At 41.2% G+C, this 20355-nt stretch overlaps 1 protein-coding gene across 4 annotated transcripts in view; it reads right to left on the reverse strand.

Moving 5' to 3' along the window:
* The window catches only part of SKAP1 (src kinase associated phosphoprotein 1), a 268003-nt gene that overhangs the window by 186917 nt on the left and 60731 nt on the right, over positions 1–20355 (reverse strand). For all 4 annotated transcript variants that reach the window (XM_058675490.1, XM_058675489.1, XM_058675487.1 and 1 more), the window contains one exon: positions 16794–16895. In XM_058675490.1, coding sequence (XP_058531473.1) covers positions 16794–16895 — 102 coding nt within the window. The remainder of the gene's footprint in view (positions 1–16793; positions 16896–20355) is intronic.

Below are 20355 nucleotides of genomic sequence, written 5' to 3' on the forward strand. Positions count from 1 at the left end.
GCCAACTAAACTCCCATCCTCCGTATCTTCCAGCAGCTTCTGAGACACTGTTGGCTGGTCTTCAGCCATTTTTCTAGAACTGCGCTTTCCAGTATGGTAGCCATGAGCTACATATGGCTATTTTAATGTATATTTAAATTTAACAATTAAATGAGACAAACAGCTCCCAGTCTTACCAGCCACATTTCAAGGGCTCTGTGGCCTCAGGTGGCAGAGGCTATTCTGGGCAGTGCCAGTATGCCAACACTCCTATCATCATCTCAGGCAGCTCCACTGGAGGACTGCCCAGCAGCGCCTCTTTCCTCTCCGTCTTCTCTACAGTCTTGGAAGACGACACAGTACAACAGAAGAGATGTAAGCTTTGAGGTCAGATGCCTTTTAGTTTTTTTTTTTTTTAATTTTAGACTTAAAAGGTGCCCATAGGAAGCTATAAAAGTTCCCAGCACAGGGCCTGCCAAGAAGCAGATGTTTCCTCGATGGTAGCCAGTACCTAAGCCATCCTCCCCCTGCTCCTCCCAGGCACACTAGCATGGAGGTGGATCAGAAGTGGAACAGCCGGGACTCAAACCAGCATCCATGGGGGATGCCAGCACCTCCAGTGGCAGTTTGCGGACTATGCCACAATGCTGGCCCTCATGGAAGCCATCATGAATACACTACCACTTCAACCAATTCCAGAGTCCCTACCACTCCCCACCACTGCCCTATCTTTCCCTTTGGGCAGTGAACATAGCATCTGAGGGAATAGCAAAATATGTCATTTCTTTTCTTACTAGGCAGAGTGATTCTATTGGAAAAAAGTCTAGGCTTTGGAACAAGAAAGATTTGTTCAAACCCTGCCTCTGCCACCCAATTAACGGAGGACACTAGGCGAGTGAATCTCCCTGGTGCTCAGTTTTTTCATCTGTAATATGGGAATAGCAACAGCTACGTCACACAGCTGTGACAAGGTTTGCAGGTAACGTATAAACTATGATGTCTAGCACATGGTAGTCACTCAGCAAATGTATTAGAGAAAGAAGGTACTATTAATTCACCTTACAGAGTACCATGTATTCCGCGTAGTTATGCACTAAGTAAGTGATGGCTGTTGTTGGCGGTGAAGGTCAGGCTAATAAATCTCTCCCAGGATGGTGTTTACGCATTTGTTTAAACACTTCTCCCTCAATAGGGCTTTCTCTAGGATTCATACGATGGAGCTCAAGTTTTTCTCTGTGGTATTATCAATTCCACTTAACCACAGTTCTCTTAAATTTGTATGATATAGGAAGGAGGGGTGCAAAAACCCAGAGTGCTCACAATTCATCAGGCAGGCTTCAATTTACCATTACTCAGTAGTTTCGACTACAATAAAAGCATTTATGGAATGGCGTGCCAGATAACGGCCAACATTGGCATAAAAAAACTGTCACCATCACTGTCACCCACAAAGGCAGCAGTTTACAATTTTGCCTGGACAGCAGGTCTGAGATTTCTGCCACCGGAGCATAATCTAAAAGTCACAGCTCCAAACAAACAAACTGAACTACCCACCGGAGACTAAATGCACGTGGGGAACCCCAGGGGTGCTGGGGACAGAAGGACAGTGCTGTGCCATCCCAGACCCCTCGACACATTCAGGTGGCCCGCTGGGTCCCTTCTGCCTCTGGTGGCCGGCACACCCCAAGTAGCAGCACATTTGAAGGAGCTGCTCTGTATCTTTGAGTCCACCTGTTTCTTCCAGTGCTTGAATGCTATGAGTCTTTCGATGTTTTCGTATCTCTGAGGGAGAGGGATAAGGAGTGGGGGGATCATCCGTTGAGCAGAACAAAACAAAAACCCCAAAGATCCCCTCCTCTTAAAAAAAAAAGAAAAAGAAAAGGAAAGGAAAGGAAAGAAAAAGGAAAACACAGAGTGGACCAGTGATTGGGGTAATCTCGTGGTGAGGATTCTCTTATCGTGGTGCACCCGTTCCTTTATCTCTCAGAGACAATCAACCTTCGGCCGAGCAGCACAACCTTAAGACCTCATAACTCAATCTAACATAGTGTTAAAGTTTGGGGGGACATTTGTCAGTGCTGAGGCTGATAGCCACAGTCCAAGGGACCCCAGAACAAAGAGCAGAGGGTGAAGAATATGTCACCTCCGCACACATTCGTTTCCTTGATGAGCAGGGAGCTATTTAGCTACGGAGAGAGCATCCTCCAAGTGAAGCATGATGCCGATTGCTTTCGCTGTTTCAGAAATGGTGGGCTAGCAGCACGCCGGGTTCTGGGGAATGGTGGGCTAGAAGCACGCCGGGTTCTGGGGAATGGTGGGCTAGCAGCACGCCAGGTTCTGGGGAATGGTGGGCTAGAAGCACGCTGGGTTCCGGGGAATGGCGGGCCACTTTCTGTCGCTGGGAATGCTTTTTCGAAGTTGAGTTTAATCTGGCTTCGCCTGTGAACGTGCAGCTAGTCTTGAGCGGCAACCAGGAACTGATTTGAGACACAGATTTCTTGGAGCATCTACTCTTACTGCATTAAATCAAAACATTTAAAAGTCATCATATTAAGACCTGCACCAATATAGTTGGGTTAAACATTAGCTTTTATGCAGAATTCAAGAAGAAGGGCCACACAGCCTTCTTACCAGCAGCCAGTCAATAAAACACTCAAGGAAAGGGGTAGTATGTTCAGTGAGTGTTTGACTTTTAGAATGGGCACCATCTTCCCAATGTGATGCTCAACAGATCATACACTTTTGTTCCAATTTTAGTCTATGTGCTGCTGAAGCGAGCACAGATTAAAAACTTTCATTGTGAGCTTGTGTACAGGGTATTATTGCTAGGCTCAACTTTCCAGTAAAATTTTGCTTGCCTTTTAATACTCTTGGCACATTATACTCTAATCACTTTCCCTATTAATTACAAATACAAACTGTAAATGCACTTTTAAAAAAAACACCTTATGCTTTTAGCTTGCTTTTTAAAAATGAACATTAATTTTTAAAAGCTGTCTTTTTCTTTAAAGATATTTTAAAATCTTACTACTTTTTATTATAACTGTACATCACTGATAACACAAAAGAATAAAACCACTGATTTTTTTCTGAATGCAGGTTTCTTTGATGCACGATGTAAAATTTTATTTTTGCTAAGCAGGCTAGCTTTTATTATTTTCGTTTTACTTGTTCTGAACATGCTGGGTGAGGAAGCAATCATTTAAATTAGTATCTGAGAAGCCTGGGAAGGAACTTTGAAAATAGGAAACTTATTAAAATATGTTTCAGAAAGTGAGATTCAGACAATAACACAACATACCTGCTTTTATCATTTGAAAAACGACCGGTATATTTCATTTTAAAAGGATAGTAAAAGTTTCTTAATCAAAAACTTCTTAGGGACTTTTTACCACATGGATTTACTGTGAACCTGCCAGGCCAGTAAAACTGTCAGTTCACCGTAGTCAATATCCCCACATCAAGATGCCACATTTTAAAACTCCTCCTGATGAGGTAAATATTACAGGATATATTGTTCTTTAACTCTGCAGATATCGCTTTCAAGAAGACATTTATGAGAGCTGGAAGGATTGAGGGGAAAATAAAACCCATGCTGCTTTTTAGTTTTTTTAAAAAAATTTTATTGGAATTTCAATAATTCATTTGGCAGAGTGTGCAAAAAAAATTTCATAGAAATCTTTTCTTAATTTTATACTTTTGTCATCTATTGAAAATCATACCCAGCATGCTCTTAGATCACTCGAACTGAACCACATAATATGTTAGAATTATTATGAGTGATAACTGGGCTAAGAGTTTAAGCAGCATTAAAGCTAACTCAGACAGAACTCAGTTTTTTGCCGATTCGGTACAAAGAAAGTAAACTTTAAAGTTAGGAAACTTTTCACCGAGCTTGTGGCTCCTGTGGCTGGAGAGGGACCTCTGTGACGTTCTGGGGGTGAGGGACACTGTGACAGCTATCATTACAGAACACGGTATATCTGTCACCCTGCAGCGGGCAAAGGCACACTACAAAAGCTGCCACAATCCTCTACCCCACAGCAGATCCTACCCATCACCACTTAAGCAATTCCAGCTCTTTTCCTTAACCAACTTCTAACTAACAAAATGAAACAGCCGAACATGAACACACAAGAGGCAGCAAAAATGTTGAAGAAAGGCCAGTGTTACGCACAAAATGTCAGCACAGGGAAAGTTTATCGTTCATGTGCCTGCACAAGTTAATGCGCACTTATTTTTTTCCTAGATTTAGGTAGCAGAGTAACTCAACTGGAGTTACTATCAACTGTTCCATCATCTGCTGCAAAATTCTTGGCATTTGAAAGGCAAAGTCATCATGACGGCATGTGTCTCTCTCTGAACTAGACAGAGCTCAGACAGAATACAGCAAAAAAATATTTCTTTTAATTTCTACCAGTAATCAAGCTGTATGCATTGCCCCTTAACACTGAATGAAACATATTCCCCAAAATGAATATACTTAGAATTAAGAAATTATATGATACTTTGAAAACATAATGCTGGGAACAAATAGAAAAGTGGTAAAATGCCTTCCCTGTCTGGCTTGCTTCAGGGAGTCCTATCTGCAGCAAACAGAGAATTTTAATGAATCTCAATCAGAGGGGAAACACTTCAAATTTGGATACTTCCGCTGTTACATAAGCTTGCAGTTTTGGAAGACTGTAAACCTGCAGAAGGGTCCACTTGCAAAGCTCCTGATTGCTCCTGGGGTCCCTCGAGAAAATTCAGCAAGAAGTGTGAGGCACTCGCTGAAAACACACACACAGAACGAGAAGGCAGACGCACACTCTCTTCCTTTCTGCTTCCGCAACACGACAAAGAAAACCATGGTTATTTAGAACAAGAAACTTAAGAACCAGGCTAGAGCTTCCCAGGAAAATCTCTCTCCATCCTATCCTCGGACAACCAGTGCAGTACTCCAACAGACCTTGCCACTCCCCTCACGTTCCAAAAGCTGAGGTTTTGCAAAGTTCTCTATAACACTGCTGTTCACTGTAATTATATAAGAAGCTAGTCGCTCTCATATGGCCAATTTTGGTGCTAAAATAAAGAACATAAAACCTTAAGCTGACTGATAAGTTTTGGTTGAAAAATAAGTATTCTAGAATGAATCTTTTTCCCAAAAGCCAAGTAGAAACAGATCCCTAAGGAAGAAATCGACATGTCAGAGAATTCTGTGAAGATAAAGAAGTGAAAATTGATAGTCACAGAATTCTCTATCCAAAGCAATTGCAATTTTGGGCAGCAAACCAATTGAAATGCATGGTAGTAAATAGCATCAGTGTAACTAAAAACCATTTTCTGCTTCTCTATTAGGATAAGAATGTTCCAGAGTTTCTATGAGAATCCACGATTCAGCCTGGCTCATGAAAAATACAGTCTTTATATGATAAACAGAAAACCAGGACTAGCAGGCGTTTAAGAAACCTGACATGGATTAAGAAGATAAGATCACCTAACTGATTAAAGAGAAATCTTAAAAACTGTTATATAAGATTATTGTTTTTTTTCCCAAAAGTGGAAAAGCTTGATTAGTCTTATGAAGATTCACAGTGTTGTTTTATTAAGATGTTTCATCTGTAGGTTTTCTAAATCTTGTCTTCAGATGCTCATAGAAATGTCAATACTAACAATTAATAAATAGCTGAGATTAAAACTTGATTCACACATCTTAAGGGAGAAACATATGGTTTAATAAAAATCCATTGATTTCTCTATTTAGAATAATTATGTCTTCAGGTAGGGCAGAAAAAAAAGTCATCCAAATTACCAGTTCCTAATTTAATATTTAATTATTGTATATTCGCCCTCAACCCCTTTTCACTTTGTTCTGCTACGTTTAGGCCATTCTTAGTTTGCAATTTCTCAATTGGTAAAGTGTTCAATATTCTCATTTGAGGAAAAGGCAACATTGAATATTGAAAAACACAGTCTCAAATTTATGCCTAGAGTTTCCAGAATTTCTAAACAGGATACAATATTTTCATGAGAAGCTGGTTTCAGCATACAAGAAACCTACCCAAACCCTAATCCAAATTTCTAAGTCAATAAAATAAAACAAAACAAGCATTCACTTGTATCCACTATTGATCTCTGCACCTCCAGGAGGGCATATTAACAGTCACCTCCATTGGTTCTTGTCTAGAAATCAACTGTTCCAAGGCAAGGGGTTACTTTCAAAGGTCTGCAAGAAAACAAACCAGTTTTGTGCTACCTGTATTCTCCGGACAATACACGTGGCACACTGGCTCACCACTTCAGGCTCCCTTCCAGCAAGCTGTGACTTGCTAGAACCTCATGAAGGTCTGAAGTGTGCCCACCACAGAAGGACCGCTACAATGCTGAACTGTAAAACTGGTAAAAGTAATATGATATAGGAGATGAAGGAGATCTCATTAAATCTGTTAGAGATACTAACCGCATCAATCTATAATTGGCAAAGAAAAATTACTTGCTAATTCGGTGTAACATTCATATAGAGGGCCTCCTTATTATCTATTTAAAAATATAAAAGTCTCAAGATTATGTTTTTTCTTTTTTTTTTAATCCTCCCCCAACCTGCCTAACAGGAATATACAGAAATACTGGTTATAAGAAAGCAATTTCCTCAAGGTTTAAAGACACGAATGAATATAACCAGCAAGACTTTCTGAACTCTAAATGTTGGTGCACATACCTATTAAATTTTAAGCTGTTAAATTCATTTCCTGTGCTCACATGCTGAGACTTTGCCTTCCTCTTCAGTCCAACAAACCAAATCCAGCCAGTCCAAAAGTAGTATTTTCTTTCGCCACAAGAGGGGGCCAGAGAATTCTGATCCTTTCCAAGGTCTATAAAACCCTCTTAACTGCTAGTTTATAGCCATTCAATTACAACAGGCCATAATACATTAAAGCATTAAAATACACATATATCCCCACATATGCCAAAGCAAGTGCTGCACTGGCATGCCCAACAGATGATCACCAACACCAACATCAAATATGTACTTAGCATTTTCCTGTGCTAGTACGCGATGTTACTCTGCCCGGCTTCCCTTGGCAGGAAGCCACCCCCTTGCTCAGGTGATCCCCTTGGAATGGGAACTATCAAAGAGCATGATAAAATATCCGAGGACAGGGGAGTAGGACAGGGCCACAGCGTGGTTAGGATTAAGTGAACGGAAATTTATGTAGTTTGGAAAAGGGAACACTCTGGGGATAAATGTTCGGTTTTAATACCTTCTTAAGGTAACAATATAAATGAATTAGGGGAATTAGTCAGTCTCAGAAGATGGTATAGAAAAGAGCAATGGCCTGAAACTAAGGAAGGAAAAGTTTAGGTTAGACATGAAGAATAAATGAGTAATAATAGTTGGGCGGGAAAGACATCCTACGAAGGAAAGCTCCAAAGCATGATCACTGCATTTGATAATTAATTAAATGAGATATTAGTAAGAAGGATGTGAATTCATTAAAAGGGCTAGATTAGATAACTCAAGTAATTTTTTTTCCAAGCTATGACAATCTCTAGGTCTAACTAGGTTCTCGGTCATTCCCAAATGTCTTTTAATGATGATAATGATCGTATGTAAAAAGAATAGCTCATGACCCCAGTTAACCCTATATACTATTGGTTAAAATAAAATCCAGGGGCTTATCTATGAAAAAATGTCGCCGTAAAATTAATTAGACAACAATGGTGTCCACTTTTCCAAGAAGTCCATGAAAATGTCTGGTGCCACAGATGCTGTATTCCAATCACTTGAAAAACAGATCTGTGGGGCCAGACCAATGGCTCAACTGGCTAATAGGTGTTCCTGCATCCCACATGGTTGCAGGTTTGTGTCCCGGTTGCTCCACTTCCCATCCAGCTCCCTACTTCTGGCCTGGGAGGGCAGTGGAGGATAACACAAAGTCATGTGACCTGCCCCTGCATGAAGACCCGGCAGAGGCTCAAGGCTCCTGGTTCCTGGCTTTGGATCAGATAAGCTCAGCTCTGGCTGTTGCAGCCATTTGGGGAATGAGTCAGTGGATGGAAGATCTCATCCCAGTCTCTCCTTTTCTCTGTAAATCTGCTTTTCCAATAAAAATAATTTTTTTTTAAAAAAATGGCTCTAGAAATTGGATGAGGCTTCTGTAAGTGAAGAATGTCCATGCAGGCACAATTTCCCTCAAACTTCCAAGTCAGAAAACCAATTCTATATCATCTTTCTTTCCTACCAGTCTAGAGGATCTGGGCTCAAGGTGAAAAGGGTTATCCTCAAACTCAGCAAGTCCAGAGCAGGAGTGGGACACAGCTTGCCAACCCACTCATTTAAAAATCAACTGTTTCCACTTCAAAACAGCCCCTCTTGTTTTACAGCGAATTACAGTGGAAGCTTAACAGATGTTTGATCTTTCAAAGAATGGACTTTTACTCATGCTTTCCATGCTTCCTGGAAAACACTTCCCCAACCATGTTGCCTAGAACTCAGGTCTAAGATTATTTTAACTTTTTTTTCCTGAAATATTGCAAATCAAACCCATTGGTCTTTTCTGCCAACCCTGCTCCAAATCACCAGCACTCAGTGATGTACCATGTCCTTTGTGGTAAGGTCTGAATCTTCTCCCTTCAACTAGACTTTTCTCAATAAGGAATCACATCTTATTCCTCTTCTGTGTCATCTACACAGTATCTGAACTCATGATTGAATAAGGTCATTCAATATCATGGGGAAAGGGCCCGGCGGCATGGCCTAGCGGCTAAAGTCTTCACCTTGAAAGCCCTGGGATCCCATATGGGCGTCAGTTCTAATCCCAGCAGCTCCACTTCCCATCCAGCTCCCTGCCTGTGGCCTGGGAAAGCAGTGGAGGACGGCCCAAAGCCTTGGGACCCTGCACCCGCGTGGGAGACCTGGAAGAAGTTCCTGGTTCCCGGCATCGGATCGGCACGTACCGGCCTGTTGCGGCTCACTTGGGGAGTGAAACGTCGGATGGAAGATCTTCCTCTTTGTCTCTCCTCCTCTCTGTATATCCAGCTTTCCAATAATAATAAAATCTTTAAAAAAAAATATCATGGGGAAAAAATATCATGGGGAAAAAAAGACTATATCATGGGCAAGAAAGCACAAAAATAACTGATTAGTTCTATGCTAATCAATAAAGGGACACTGCATTGTACTTCTTCATAACCTGTGACAATTTGAACTTATGGAGTCTTTCAAAATTCTTTAAAATATGTTACTCCCAAATTATCCTAAGTGCACGTGAGACACACCTGTCTAAAGAACTTGACTGGAACTTTTGAGAGATTGTTTAAGAGCCAGGAACAGGCTTCCTACAGAACTATTTGAGATCACGTGGGTGAGGGAACACAGCAGTGGGAGCTGGGACAAGCTACTCCCAGAGATGTAGTTTTGAGTGTGTCACTGGCCCTTACTCTTGGTAGCCACAGGACCCAGTGACTCACAGGACCAAGATATTAAGTGTCTTTATTTTAAAATTTATTTATTTGAAAAGCAGAGGGAAGGGAAGAAAAAGAGAAGGGGAGAGAAAGTGAGAAAGCTCCCACCTGCTGGTTCACTAACCAAAGGGCAGGCCAATGCTAGGAGCCAGAAACCCCATCCGGGTCTCCCATGCGGGTGGCAGTAACCCAACCTCCTGAGTCATCATTGCTGCCTCCAGGATCTGCAGTTGCAGCAAGTGGACAGTGGGAGTGCAGCTGGGATTTGAACCCAGGTGTTCAAATCTGGGGTGAGGACGTCTTCAGCACCCTCTTTAACCATTCAAACACTTGCTCCATTTAGCATCTTTGAAATTCCAATTCCTCTTGGGTAGAACCAAGACTAGACTAGGTAATTGCCAAGTCTCTCCCAGCTCTAAATTTTCATGATTTCGGGTGGAAACTTGGGTGAAATTTGTGAGGCATGTGTTGAAGTGAAAGAAGCGCCACGGAAGGTCCACCACAAGTAGCTCCTGTGACAGCACCTCACTGAGCTGGAACACACCCCCACAGCCCAACAGGCCGATCTGAAGAATGAAAAATGGGTTGTTCATACACAGATAATTGTTATTGTTTTTTAATTCTTCACAAAACATGTATAATCCTTGGTAATCATTTGTTTAAGTTATATAAATTACTGTCAACTTTGAAACCCAGTTTGTCATCTTACCCTGTGATTTATACCAGACTATATAAACAACACGATGTCTTAGATCTAATAAGACATTTATCTTCATGAAGGAGGCCACCGCGACCCTGAGTGACAGTTTACTTACCCTTATCACAGTTAACAACATCTAGTTCTTCATTTCTCCCAGAGACCTGAAATCGAGGGTCCCACCGGAAGCTCGCGAAATTTGTCCAGAAAATCCACCATGTTCATCTAAGTATGTGGTTTTTTGTGGAATTGATTCTTTGGTGCCCAAAACACAGATCCGGAACCAATTTTCTGTTTGTTTGCCTCGCTCACTTCTAAACACACGTACGTAACTTCCATTACTGTTGGCAGAAGTCACGTGCCTTTATCAAAGGGAAATACACCATTTGCTCAACAGACAACTGCCTCGAGAATCAAAAGAAAGTGAGAGAAATACTTGTTCGCATGCACAGAGGTGTGAATGTGTGTTTACCTTTATGAAGAGTCATTTTCATTATCTTTGTGTTACAGAATAAAAGGAACCACGTATTCTAACTCATTGATGTGACTTTTGAAAAGCACACCCAAAGAAAGCAATGGGCTTGGGCCCATGAATGGTAGGGAAGCCAATGGCTCCTCCCACCCCCAACTGTTGGGCTATTATTTCTTTCAATCTATTAGGGTCCTGTTGGTGCTAGGGTTCTATGTAAACATGGGTATCCAAGGCTGAGCCTGCAATGGATTGCTAACATTTCAAGAACAGCTGCCTTAGAAAATCCACCTCTCTTCCCAGGTTGTTGGGAGGATTCTACCTTAGATTTATCCTGATCCGTGAAGTCGTTTACCTCGAATCACTGCATCATTAATTCACAAACTGCAGTAAACATTGTAAGAAGCACAGTTTATTCACTCCGTGAAACAATTTAATTAATATACTAAAATCAATCCTTATTCCAGACTCACAATGAGGGGGTTTCTCAAACTGACTGGTGAACAATTTTTATACCTCCTGATAGAGTTCCTTGGGGGTACTGAGCAAGACTGAGATGGCAAAACAAGCTTAATAAGTAATATTTTAGGGGTAAACAATTCATTAACAGAAAAACCTTTTGAACTCTTTTAAATTCTGAATGACATGTCCTTAAAAACAAAATATGAAAGGGCCTGGCACAATGATTCAGTGGCTAAATCCTCACCTTGCAAGTGCCGTGATCTCGTATGAGCGCCAGTTCGCATCCTGGCTGCTCCACTTTCCCTCCAGCTCCTTGCTTATGGCCTGGGAAGCCATAAGCAAATAGAGGATGGCCAAAAGCCTTGGGACCCTGCACTCGCATGCATGGGAGACCTGGAAGAGGCTCCTGGCTCCCGGCTTCGGATTGGCTCAGTTCTGGACATAATGGCCACTTAGGGGAGTGAACCAGTGGACAAAATATCTTTTTCTCTGTTAATCTGCCTTTCCAATAAAAATAAATCATTTTAAAAATAGGGAAAAAGTGGACAAATCTACAACTCTAATTGGAGATTTAGCCACAATCCTCTAAACAAATAAAAGGAAAACCTAAAATATAAAGGATTTGAGGAATACTATTGACAAATCTAAGAACAGTAGTAAAAGTGCATCCAATAAATACTTTAGCAATACTTGCAGCAAATATACACAGACTAATCATTTTTAGGCACCAGGGGAAATCTCGACCAAGTCCAAACAATCAAAACAATATAGACTATGTGCTTAGATTATAATATAATAGGATTAGACATCTATAAGAAAAAAATAAGTTAGAAGTTCCTAGAACCAATAAAAGAGATGAAGGTAAAAACACCTGCCTTCAGAAAGGATTTCTAAATAACAAGGAGGTGAGATGAGTTAAAGAAAATGACCCAACACTAGACTGGAATTACGAGTTGTGGTGAAAGCAATACATTGCAAGTTGGGTGGGATGCTACTAACGTGGTCTTTAGGAGACACTTCTTAGCTCTTAATATATTTCTTTTTACAGATCAGCATCCAGTGGAAAAAAGGGGCAAAGCAAATGAGTCAAAGCTCCCAGGAGCGGCGTGAGGAGAGGACAAACAGGTAGTCAAGAAGTGTCCTTATGGCTCCTGTGCACTGGACACATTGTCCCCTGGCTGGGTCCCTGGCTGGGTCCCTGGCTGGGTCCCTGCTGGGACGCACTGCCCCCTGGCTGGGTCCCTGTTGGGATACACTGTCCCTCAGGTGCCTGCTGGACACACTGCCTCCCAGGTTTCTGCTGGACACACTGCCCCTGGCCAGGTCCCTGCTGGACACACTGCCTCCCAAGTCCCTGCTGGACACACTGTCCCCAGCCAGGACTCTGAAAACTGCTAAGCCTTGTGCCTTTACCTGCAGAATGGGGGTATCAGGATAATCCTCTCTGAGCTGGCCTGAGTATGAGATGACCTCCAGAAAGCACCTTTATTATTTCTTCCATATTCAAAGCTCCTAATTATAACTTTGGCACAATGAACTTGAAGACAAACCTGAATCCTAGCCACCACAATCTAATCAACACAGTCAAGTTTCATTTTTCTTTCAAATAGCTTTGTTTAAACTACATTTGGACCTAAAGTCTTCTAGTCATTATTTTTTTAAAAACAACTCTCTCACACACACACAAGCATTTCTCAATTTGAGTGTGAAATGCTTGAAATAAAAATGCTCACTAAAACCAAAACAACAAAAAATAAAAACACCATGACCAACAAAAGCAGATATTATTCATAACCTTACATTTAAAATTAATTTATACTATAGAACATGAAAGTAGTGTCTAAAAAGTTAAACATAACAATAGAAAAGACAAATTATCTTCATTTCTAGACTCATCTGTGTGCTTAGTTTACCTTTCAAAAGAGCCATGAAGTGGAAAATGGCCACTACTGGTATTTAACACGTCTGTAATTTATTTTAAATCAGCAAGTATAAAATTATCCACTGTTTTCATTATTACTATACTCCAGTGAGAGCTACAGGCCTTCATTTTTCTAAGTCTGCTCCTCATTTTGCTAGAGAAACCAGCACCTTCCTTATCTTTTGACACCTTGATGCAAAATTGAGCTTTAAATGCATCCTCACCTCTTTCCAACATCCATCCAACCCTTTTCTTTTCTAGAAAGTAATATAATAATATCTTATTACAGATTTCAGGTTTATTCTAAAATATTTTTTCTCTTTCTTCCAGAAGGAGTCACTATACTCTGTTTATTGAACAATCATGTTCCCCAACCCATCTCCTAAAAGGACTATATACAAAAGGGACTCCTCATTACATGAAGGAAACAAGCTTACGGATCGTACGTCTCGGATACTTAGAACAATCAGATTCTGAGTTTCAGTTAGTACAGTTTCGGTTAGTGTACAGCTAGTGTATTCAATTTTTCCTACTAACTTCCCCCCTTTCAATACTTAGAAAACTGTTGTTTTAAACACCTCAGTGTGAATCCTTGTAAGTGAGTCTGCCTGTCCCTGGGGAGTGGCTCTCCTGGGGCTGGTGGCCACCTCTGCACCCAGGGCGCTCACAAAGAGAAAGGAGAAGGAACTGTTCTCCTCTCCATGCCTGGCTTAGTCTGTAACTGGTTCTTCTTTTCAGCTGTGCACCTGGCCAGGTCTCCCACTTTTCTGTCTCTTTGTAGTTTAAACAAAAGCTTGACCTAACCAAGACATGCTGCATGGTCACTGCTTCTCGCTCCTGAAGTCACGGACGGATGGGTCCAACTCCAACACTGCTCAGGCTGGGGGTGGAAGACAACAAAACTGGGGACACTTTAACGTTTCCTAATAAAGATAAAATTCTCAGTGCTTGAAGAAGCTGTCGTTACCTGGAAGGTTAAAGGAGAGTATCTTTTTGTCCCTAAAGGATTGCCTTACTGCTTTCACCAGAAAATGAAGACATTGATTTTGTGAAGGGCTGCTTCCCTCTGAGATGGTCAGTGCCAGGAGGCCAAGACTTCATCGCGGTGTATTTCACGACAGCTTGCATAGAACCTTGATAGGAACCTGGAATCTCTATGTAAGTATTTGTTCACATAATGAATATGTAGCATATCCGTCAAGCCTCTCTGATGGCAAAGTCTAATTAAACAGGATATAAATAAAGTTTGCTCAAGATTTTAACACCTTTTATGACCCTCTCTGTGATGTCACAGGAAATTTATTTCCAAGGGAGGGAGACACACATCTATTGTGCCTGTTATACATTGGGCTCCCAGGCCCCAGGCCAGAGTCAGCACTTTGTAGAAACTCATATTTAAACATTACTACATTATCTTACAACCAAGCTCCTCACACCTAACTAGATTGACTCTTACCTCTACCAACGATTCTAACGCTTGGGAAATTCTTTCAACTTTTGTGCACAGGACTAAAACCAAAAACCTATTAGGTAAAAATTCAATATTATTAATAGAATTAACTCATCCTAGGGAAAAAACAGTGCAGAACCAAATTTCCCTCCAAAGACTTTTACAGATGTTATACTTATCTTTATCAAAAAAAACTTCAACTATTTTACATCTATCTGTTTAACCATATCATTTGTATCTGTATAGTCTTTGCCAAAATGTATGGACTATAAACTCATTTCCTCTGATAGCTCACATGTGGTAGGAACAGGTGAGGGGTTAAGAACAAAAGTTCGAGAAACGAACTTCAAGGGTGTAGATCCTGACATTGACGCCTAATAGCTACATGACCTTCGGTAGCAACCCTCCTGGTCTAGTCTCTTCTCTACAAAAGGACAATCCTACACCACCCTTGAGGATTAAGTGATGGAGCACGCAAGGAGGGAGAACACAGATGTGGGGCCCACAGTCAGTGCTCCATTAAAGCTACCTTCAGAAGTTTTAACTTAGAGATACTGAGCTCTCAGTGGAAAGTTTGCACCATTTCTCTCTACAACATATATCCTCAGGCAGCCACATACTTTTAAAAATTCCTTAAAAGGTTTGCTTACAGACTTCGTTTTATTTGCAAACTACTTCTTTTCTTGCTTCTCACCTCAGTGTTATTTGCTTATGGATGCCTTTACAATATCCCTTCTTCTATTTCAGGGCATTCCATATTGTGGGCACTGAGAGCAGTTAGAAATCTGTAAGAGGTGCTCCAGGCAGGGGCCTCAGAGGCTTTCCCAGGAACAAGGTACAAAAGTATTAACTTGGGAGGCAGGAACATGCACTTCACTTAGCAGTCTTGGGCTTACTCATGGTGCTCCAAGTTGCATTTGGGCAAGTGGGAAATACCAAGTATGTGACCTATGGATTAATGAAGCACTGTTGTTCTAATTCTGTCAAGCATTAGATTAATCAAAAACAAATGAAAACTTGGTTTCTTCGTGCTTTGCACTGTTAATTTTCCACAATGCTTAATCAGCTATCAATGTAATTATTAAGCTGTAACTCAAACCAATGTTTTTAGTGTAATACCTGAACCTACATGCAGATCTTGCAAGCCTTGGTTTTTTTTTTTAAGTGTTGGGATAGCTAATTTGCTAACACACAAAGACTCAAGTAAAATCAAAGCTTTCTGAGTGATTCAACCATGGTTTTGATCAGGAGGTAATTGACTCAATCATGGGAAAAAAATACCAACCATCCAGAGAACTACAAAAAGGGGAATTAACAGAGAAAATAAGAACGGAGGAGGAGGAGGGAAACAGGGATTATGAACTCTTGAAATTTGGGAGAAAAAGAAAGGGAAAGATGACAGACATTAGTCTCTGTCATTAGAAGAGGAATCAGGAATATTTTTCCAATGTTCTTCTCAGTTCCTAAGTGAATAATGTGTTCAATGCAATGCTCAGTTCAGTAGCATCTCCACCTCCCCCAATGCTGCCCCCACCACTGCAAAGGCACCAGAGAGACTGATAAGGAAAGCCTGCACGTCTGAGACCATCTAGCCTTCTGCTCAGGTGGCTGGTTGCCAGCAGAAGCAGAGGAACCACCCACACTGGGGAAATCCGAGCCTAAGCCAGACCCTGGCAGCCAACAGGCTGAAATCTCAATATTCACGCGTCTTATCTTAGAAAGTCATGTATACTTTGCATTCCACTCTATTGCATAACATTGTATTTTAACATAAAAACAACATCCATCACCACTTAACTCTTTAACTCCTTTCCAAACAGTCAAATAAAATTAATGCTTCAGGAAGATGGGTATTGAAGTCTTGCAGCTTTCCTTTTCCCTTCAACAAGGCCAACATGGTCAGGGGTTTGCAAGAGGCACAGGTGAAACGCTGTCTTACGATATGATGAGTTCAAGGAACTCTGACAATACACAACGCTTAATAATCCAATCATCATGAAAGTGCCAATTCTTGTGCCATTTAGTGAAGCTAAGAAATCAGAAAGAATGGTAGCCTGTCCCTCCACCATCTTAAAAATGCCCTTACAGCCTTGGAGCTCCCGTTATTATAAAAGGATCAATAATGATGTCTTCAAGCTACAAGATGGAATTAGCATTTCTCTAAATACATTAACTTCAGAAGTATTGAATTACCCAGGAGGATCAGCACTACAACCCAACCAACAGTTTCTGCTTTGCAAGCCAGTGATGATCAATGCTGAAAACCCACTGAGGGCTGCCAGACACGACATGAGAGAAGGCAAAGGAGTCAGGGCAGAAGGCCACCAATATACCATCAGTACCCCAAGCCCAGAACTGGGACACTCACCCTCATCCTGGTAGTCAGACAGAAATGTTGCATCTGTGGGGATCGCTGGCCCACGGGCTCCACTGTGGTTCTCATCAGAGCTGTCCTGTCCGAGGTCTCCTGCTGAGTGGCAGAATAGACAAGATCATCCTTTGGGCACTTCCAGATCTCCTCTGGATTTTTCTGTCTCTCTTTTCTTTCTCTCTCTCTCTCTCTCTCTCCCTCTCTCTCTCTCTCTCTCTCTCTCTCTCTCACACACACACACACACACACACACACACTGCAAGAATGTCTTTTATTTGATGAACATGGCAAACACCCATGACTGTGTAAGAAACACATAAGTAAGTTCAAGAACTAACTTGCCCGGATGGGACATTTTCCACTCAAATAACTCTTCTCTAGAACTTAGGAACTGTCAGCTTAGACCAGGAAGACTTCTTGCTACATCAACGCTTCATAAAAACCCATTTACTTGATTCTGTGTTCATAGATACTGTATCTCCATTAATGACAGCCTCTGCCCTGAATGCCCCTTTACATGTCCCAGTGAAACAGGAGGACACAAAGTGTTAACCTGCCCAACACAAGAGAACTAGCAAGGTCAATATTCTTTCCTTTGACAACTAAGTAAAAACAGAGGGAGAACTAGACTTTGCTGAATTCTATTCCTGCTAAATCACGACTTGTTTTGCAACCCTAATGAAGTTCTCTCTTTGTAATTCTGCTTTACAGCTCGTACAGCCAACCTCTTAGGAGTTCTAAAAGCCCTAAGAAGGTAATATTTGTTCTGTAAAATGACTTTGATAAAAGATAATGTATACACAATACTGAATTATGCAATTAAAACAATGCTAATCCCTTTTGGGTGTTTTCACCCTACATTGAATTGTATTTTGTAGAAGTGGTCCATGCTATTAAGATATGTTAAAAGGTTCAGGCGGAAGATGCTAGCTCATTTGGAAACCGGACGAAAAGGCTCTGCGTTGCTAATGGCTTTCCTCAAAAATCCTCCAAACAGAGGTACAATCTGCTGGTAAGAGGACACCAACAGCTGCTTAGTTCATTGCACAGGCATGAAAAGGAGATTTTCAACTGAATTTAATATTATCTCAAATAGCAATTTCCAAAGGAAATCACCAGTGTTAATCTCAGTAAACACTGTAGAGTTTTGGCGCTGGAATTCAACTAGGGAGCAGTGAAACCAAACAACCTACATAGAATCTGTATTGCCTCACTTTAAAGGTTTATTTCCTACAATTAAGCTAGAAGGATGGTGAGGATATAAAATGAGAAAAGGAGAACGGCTATAGCCTTCTCTTTCCATAAATCAGACAATCGTTTCTACAGTCTTCTGTGAACGCTCCACGGTCCATGTCCATAACTGAGGTGAACACCTGCAGGTGCGGACCTTTATAAATAAACCAGTTTACTATGGAAAAGAAAAGTAAAAATTCTAAACACTTTATGCAACAGTTGTTGGTGAAAGCCAGGAAAAAGAAAAAACTATTCTCTTTTATGAGCTTACTGATCACAACACAAAGCTTAATAGTGGTGTTCAAAGCATCACCTGTAATTGCCACCATAAAATTTCTCAAATACTGGACTGAGGGTTAAAAAATGTTCAGATTTTACAACGCTACAAATGCACAAAAATCTCATTGTAATCTAAATAAACTGCTCGACTGGCAACCTGAAAGTGAGCTACAAGGCTGGAAAGAATTTTTGAGTCGCATCAAAATCCTTTTTTTTTTTAAAGGGAGGGGTAGTAGTTGGAGTTGCCAGCCAAAGTTCACATTTGCAGGATTTACTAAACATCATTTATCAACTGTCCTCCTGATTGCAAAGTCTCCTGTTTGCTTCAGGGATCTGCTGGACCTACCATCAAAAGCAGAACCCATTCTCACACGTGCTGGCAGACCAGAAAGGGCTTTGGTTGCATTGCCTGATGCATTTTTTAATCTTGGAAGAATTTTAGATTTCTACTGAGTTGCAAAGACAATTCCGAGAGATCCTGCAACCCCTTCGCCCAGCTCCCCAATGTCAACTTCCTCTGGGTAGGAAGTGGGTTCTGCCACAACTCAGAAATTCGCCCTGCTACTCTGCAAGGAACTCAACTAGACACTGATGTGGATTTCACTCCTTTTGTTGTTGTTGTTTCAGAATCCAGCCCAGGATACAGCATTGCATTTACAGCTTCTGTTTGTAAACTCTCACCCAAAACAACTGCCTAGACTTGGTAAGCATTTGTTTTACTAACTTGAAACAGAAAAGTCACTCCCATGTGGTTCCCTTGGCTTCCGAGTACAGTTACCCAATGTAGGCCCTCACAGCCATTCCTGGACCAACTGTGAGCCTGTACACCTTGGTAGCCATTAACAAAGGCCTACAGCTCAGTGTGGCAGAACAGGGCCTGGGTCAATATTGCAGATGGTCGTGGTGGGGAAAACATTTAAAACAGTGCTTTACACTCAAGCACAATTAGTTCCTGATGATGGAGATGTTGTTTAAGTGTTTTTATGACATATCAAGTGGCCCAACTCCCTTGGGCACACACAGATATCAGCCTATAACACTACATAAATAGACAACTCCCGTGTAATTAAAATGATTACAGCTACTCGAGATGCATGGGTGAAAAGTTTTATAGAAGCATCAGCCATTACCATAGTCATTTTGGATTTAAGTTAAGAACATCATTTTTTTCCTTAAAACATACTGCACACGTGTTCTCTGGATACATCCAGAGCTCTGACCATCAGGGTTCCAAGCGACCCTGAAACTAGTCCAGCAGGATCCGACACAAATGATCACAAACTGGAGTGACAGACATTTCCACTCAGCAGCTCCACAATTAGGGATTAGAACTCCATTTGCTTAGAGTGGTCCCCTCACAAGCAAGACCCTCGGCCACTGGAGACACACTTTTCCCGTGCAGCCTGCTCAGAATCAATACATTTCTATACAGATATATATTCTAACAAACCATATCTCCATTAATCACATCCACTCCCTTCAGTCCTTTCTCTTTGTATTTCTAAACGAGATCTGGGGAAACTAAGATCAGGGTTCACCTGCTATTAGCCAGTCGTTTGCTCTTCCATCCTAAATGTCATAAGAAGGGGTCACTGAATACACTCCTTGGTGTATTTAGGGGCCGGTCCTCCAGCGAGGTCTCCTGTGCATACTCAAATGGAGGATGATTTTTCTATTGTTCTTTGCTTGGAATCAAACTCAATTTCATGCACGCTCCATAGAGTGTTAAGTTGGGAATTTCTGAGGGTTGTAACGGAAAGATAAAGTAGCTTTGTGTCAGGTGTAAGGTAATTATTTGCCAGGGCTTCTGTGCTATTTGTTTTTATTCCCTGTGTTTTCATTAACAGTTAATGAGTTCCCCCCCTTAATTCTGAAACAATAGCTTGGCCACTAGAAGTTGGTTTTTTCCGCCACAGACTCAACCAGCTGCTGCTGCTCCATAAACTTTATGGAGAAGTGAATTAAACTGTGAAAAACTTTCATTGACTAATTCAATTCCAAATTAAAATTGGGGGGAAAAAGTGAACCACAATGACGATCCTTTGTA

The sequence above is a fragment of the Ochotona princeps genome, chromosome 17, assembly GCF_030435755.1.
Source record: "Ochotona princeps isolate mOchPri1 chromosome 17, mOchPri1.hap1, whole genome shotgun sequence".
In the NCBI taxonomy this organism is placed as follows: Eukaryota; Metazoa; Chordata; class Mammalia; order Lagomorpha; family Ochotonidae; genus Ochotona; species Ochotona princeps.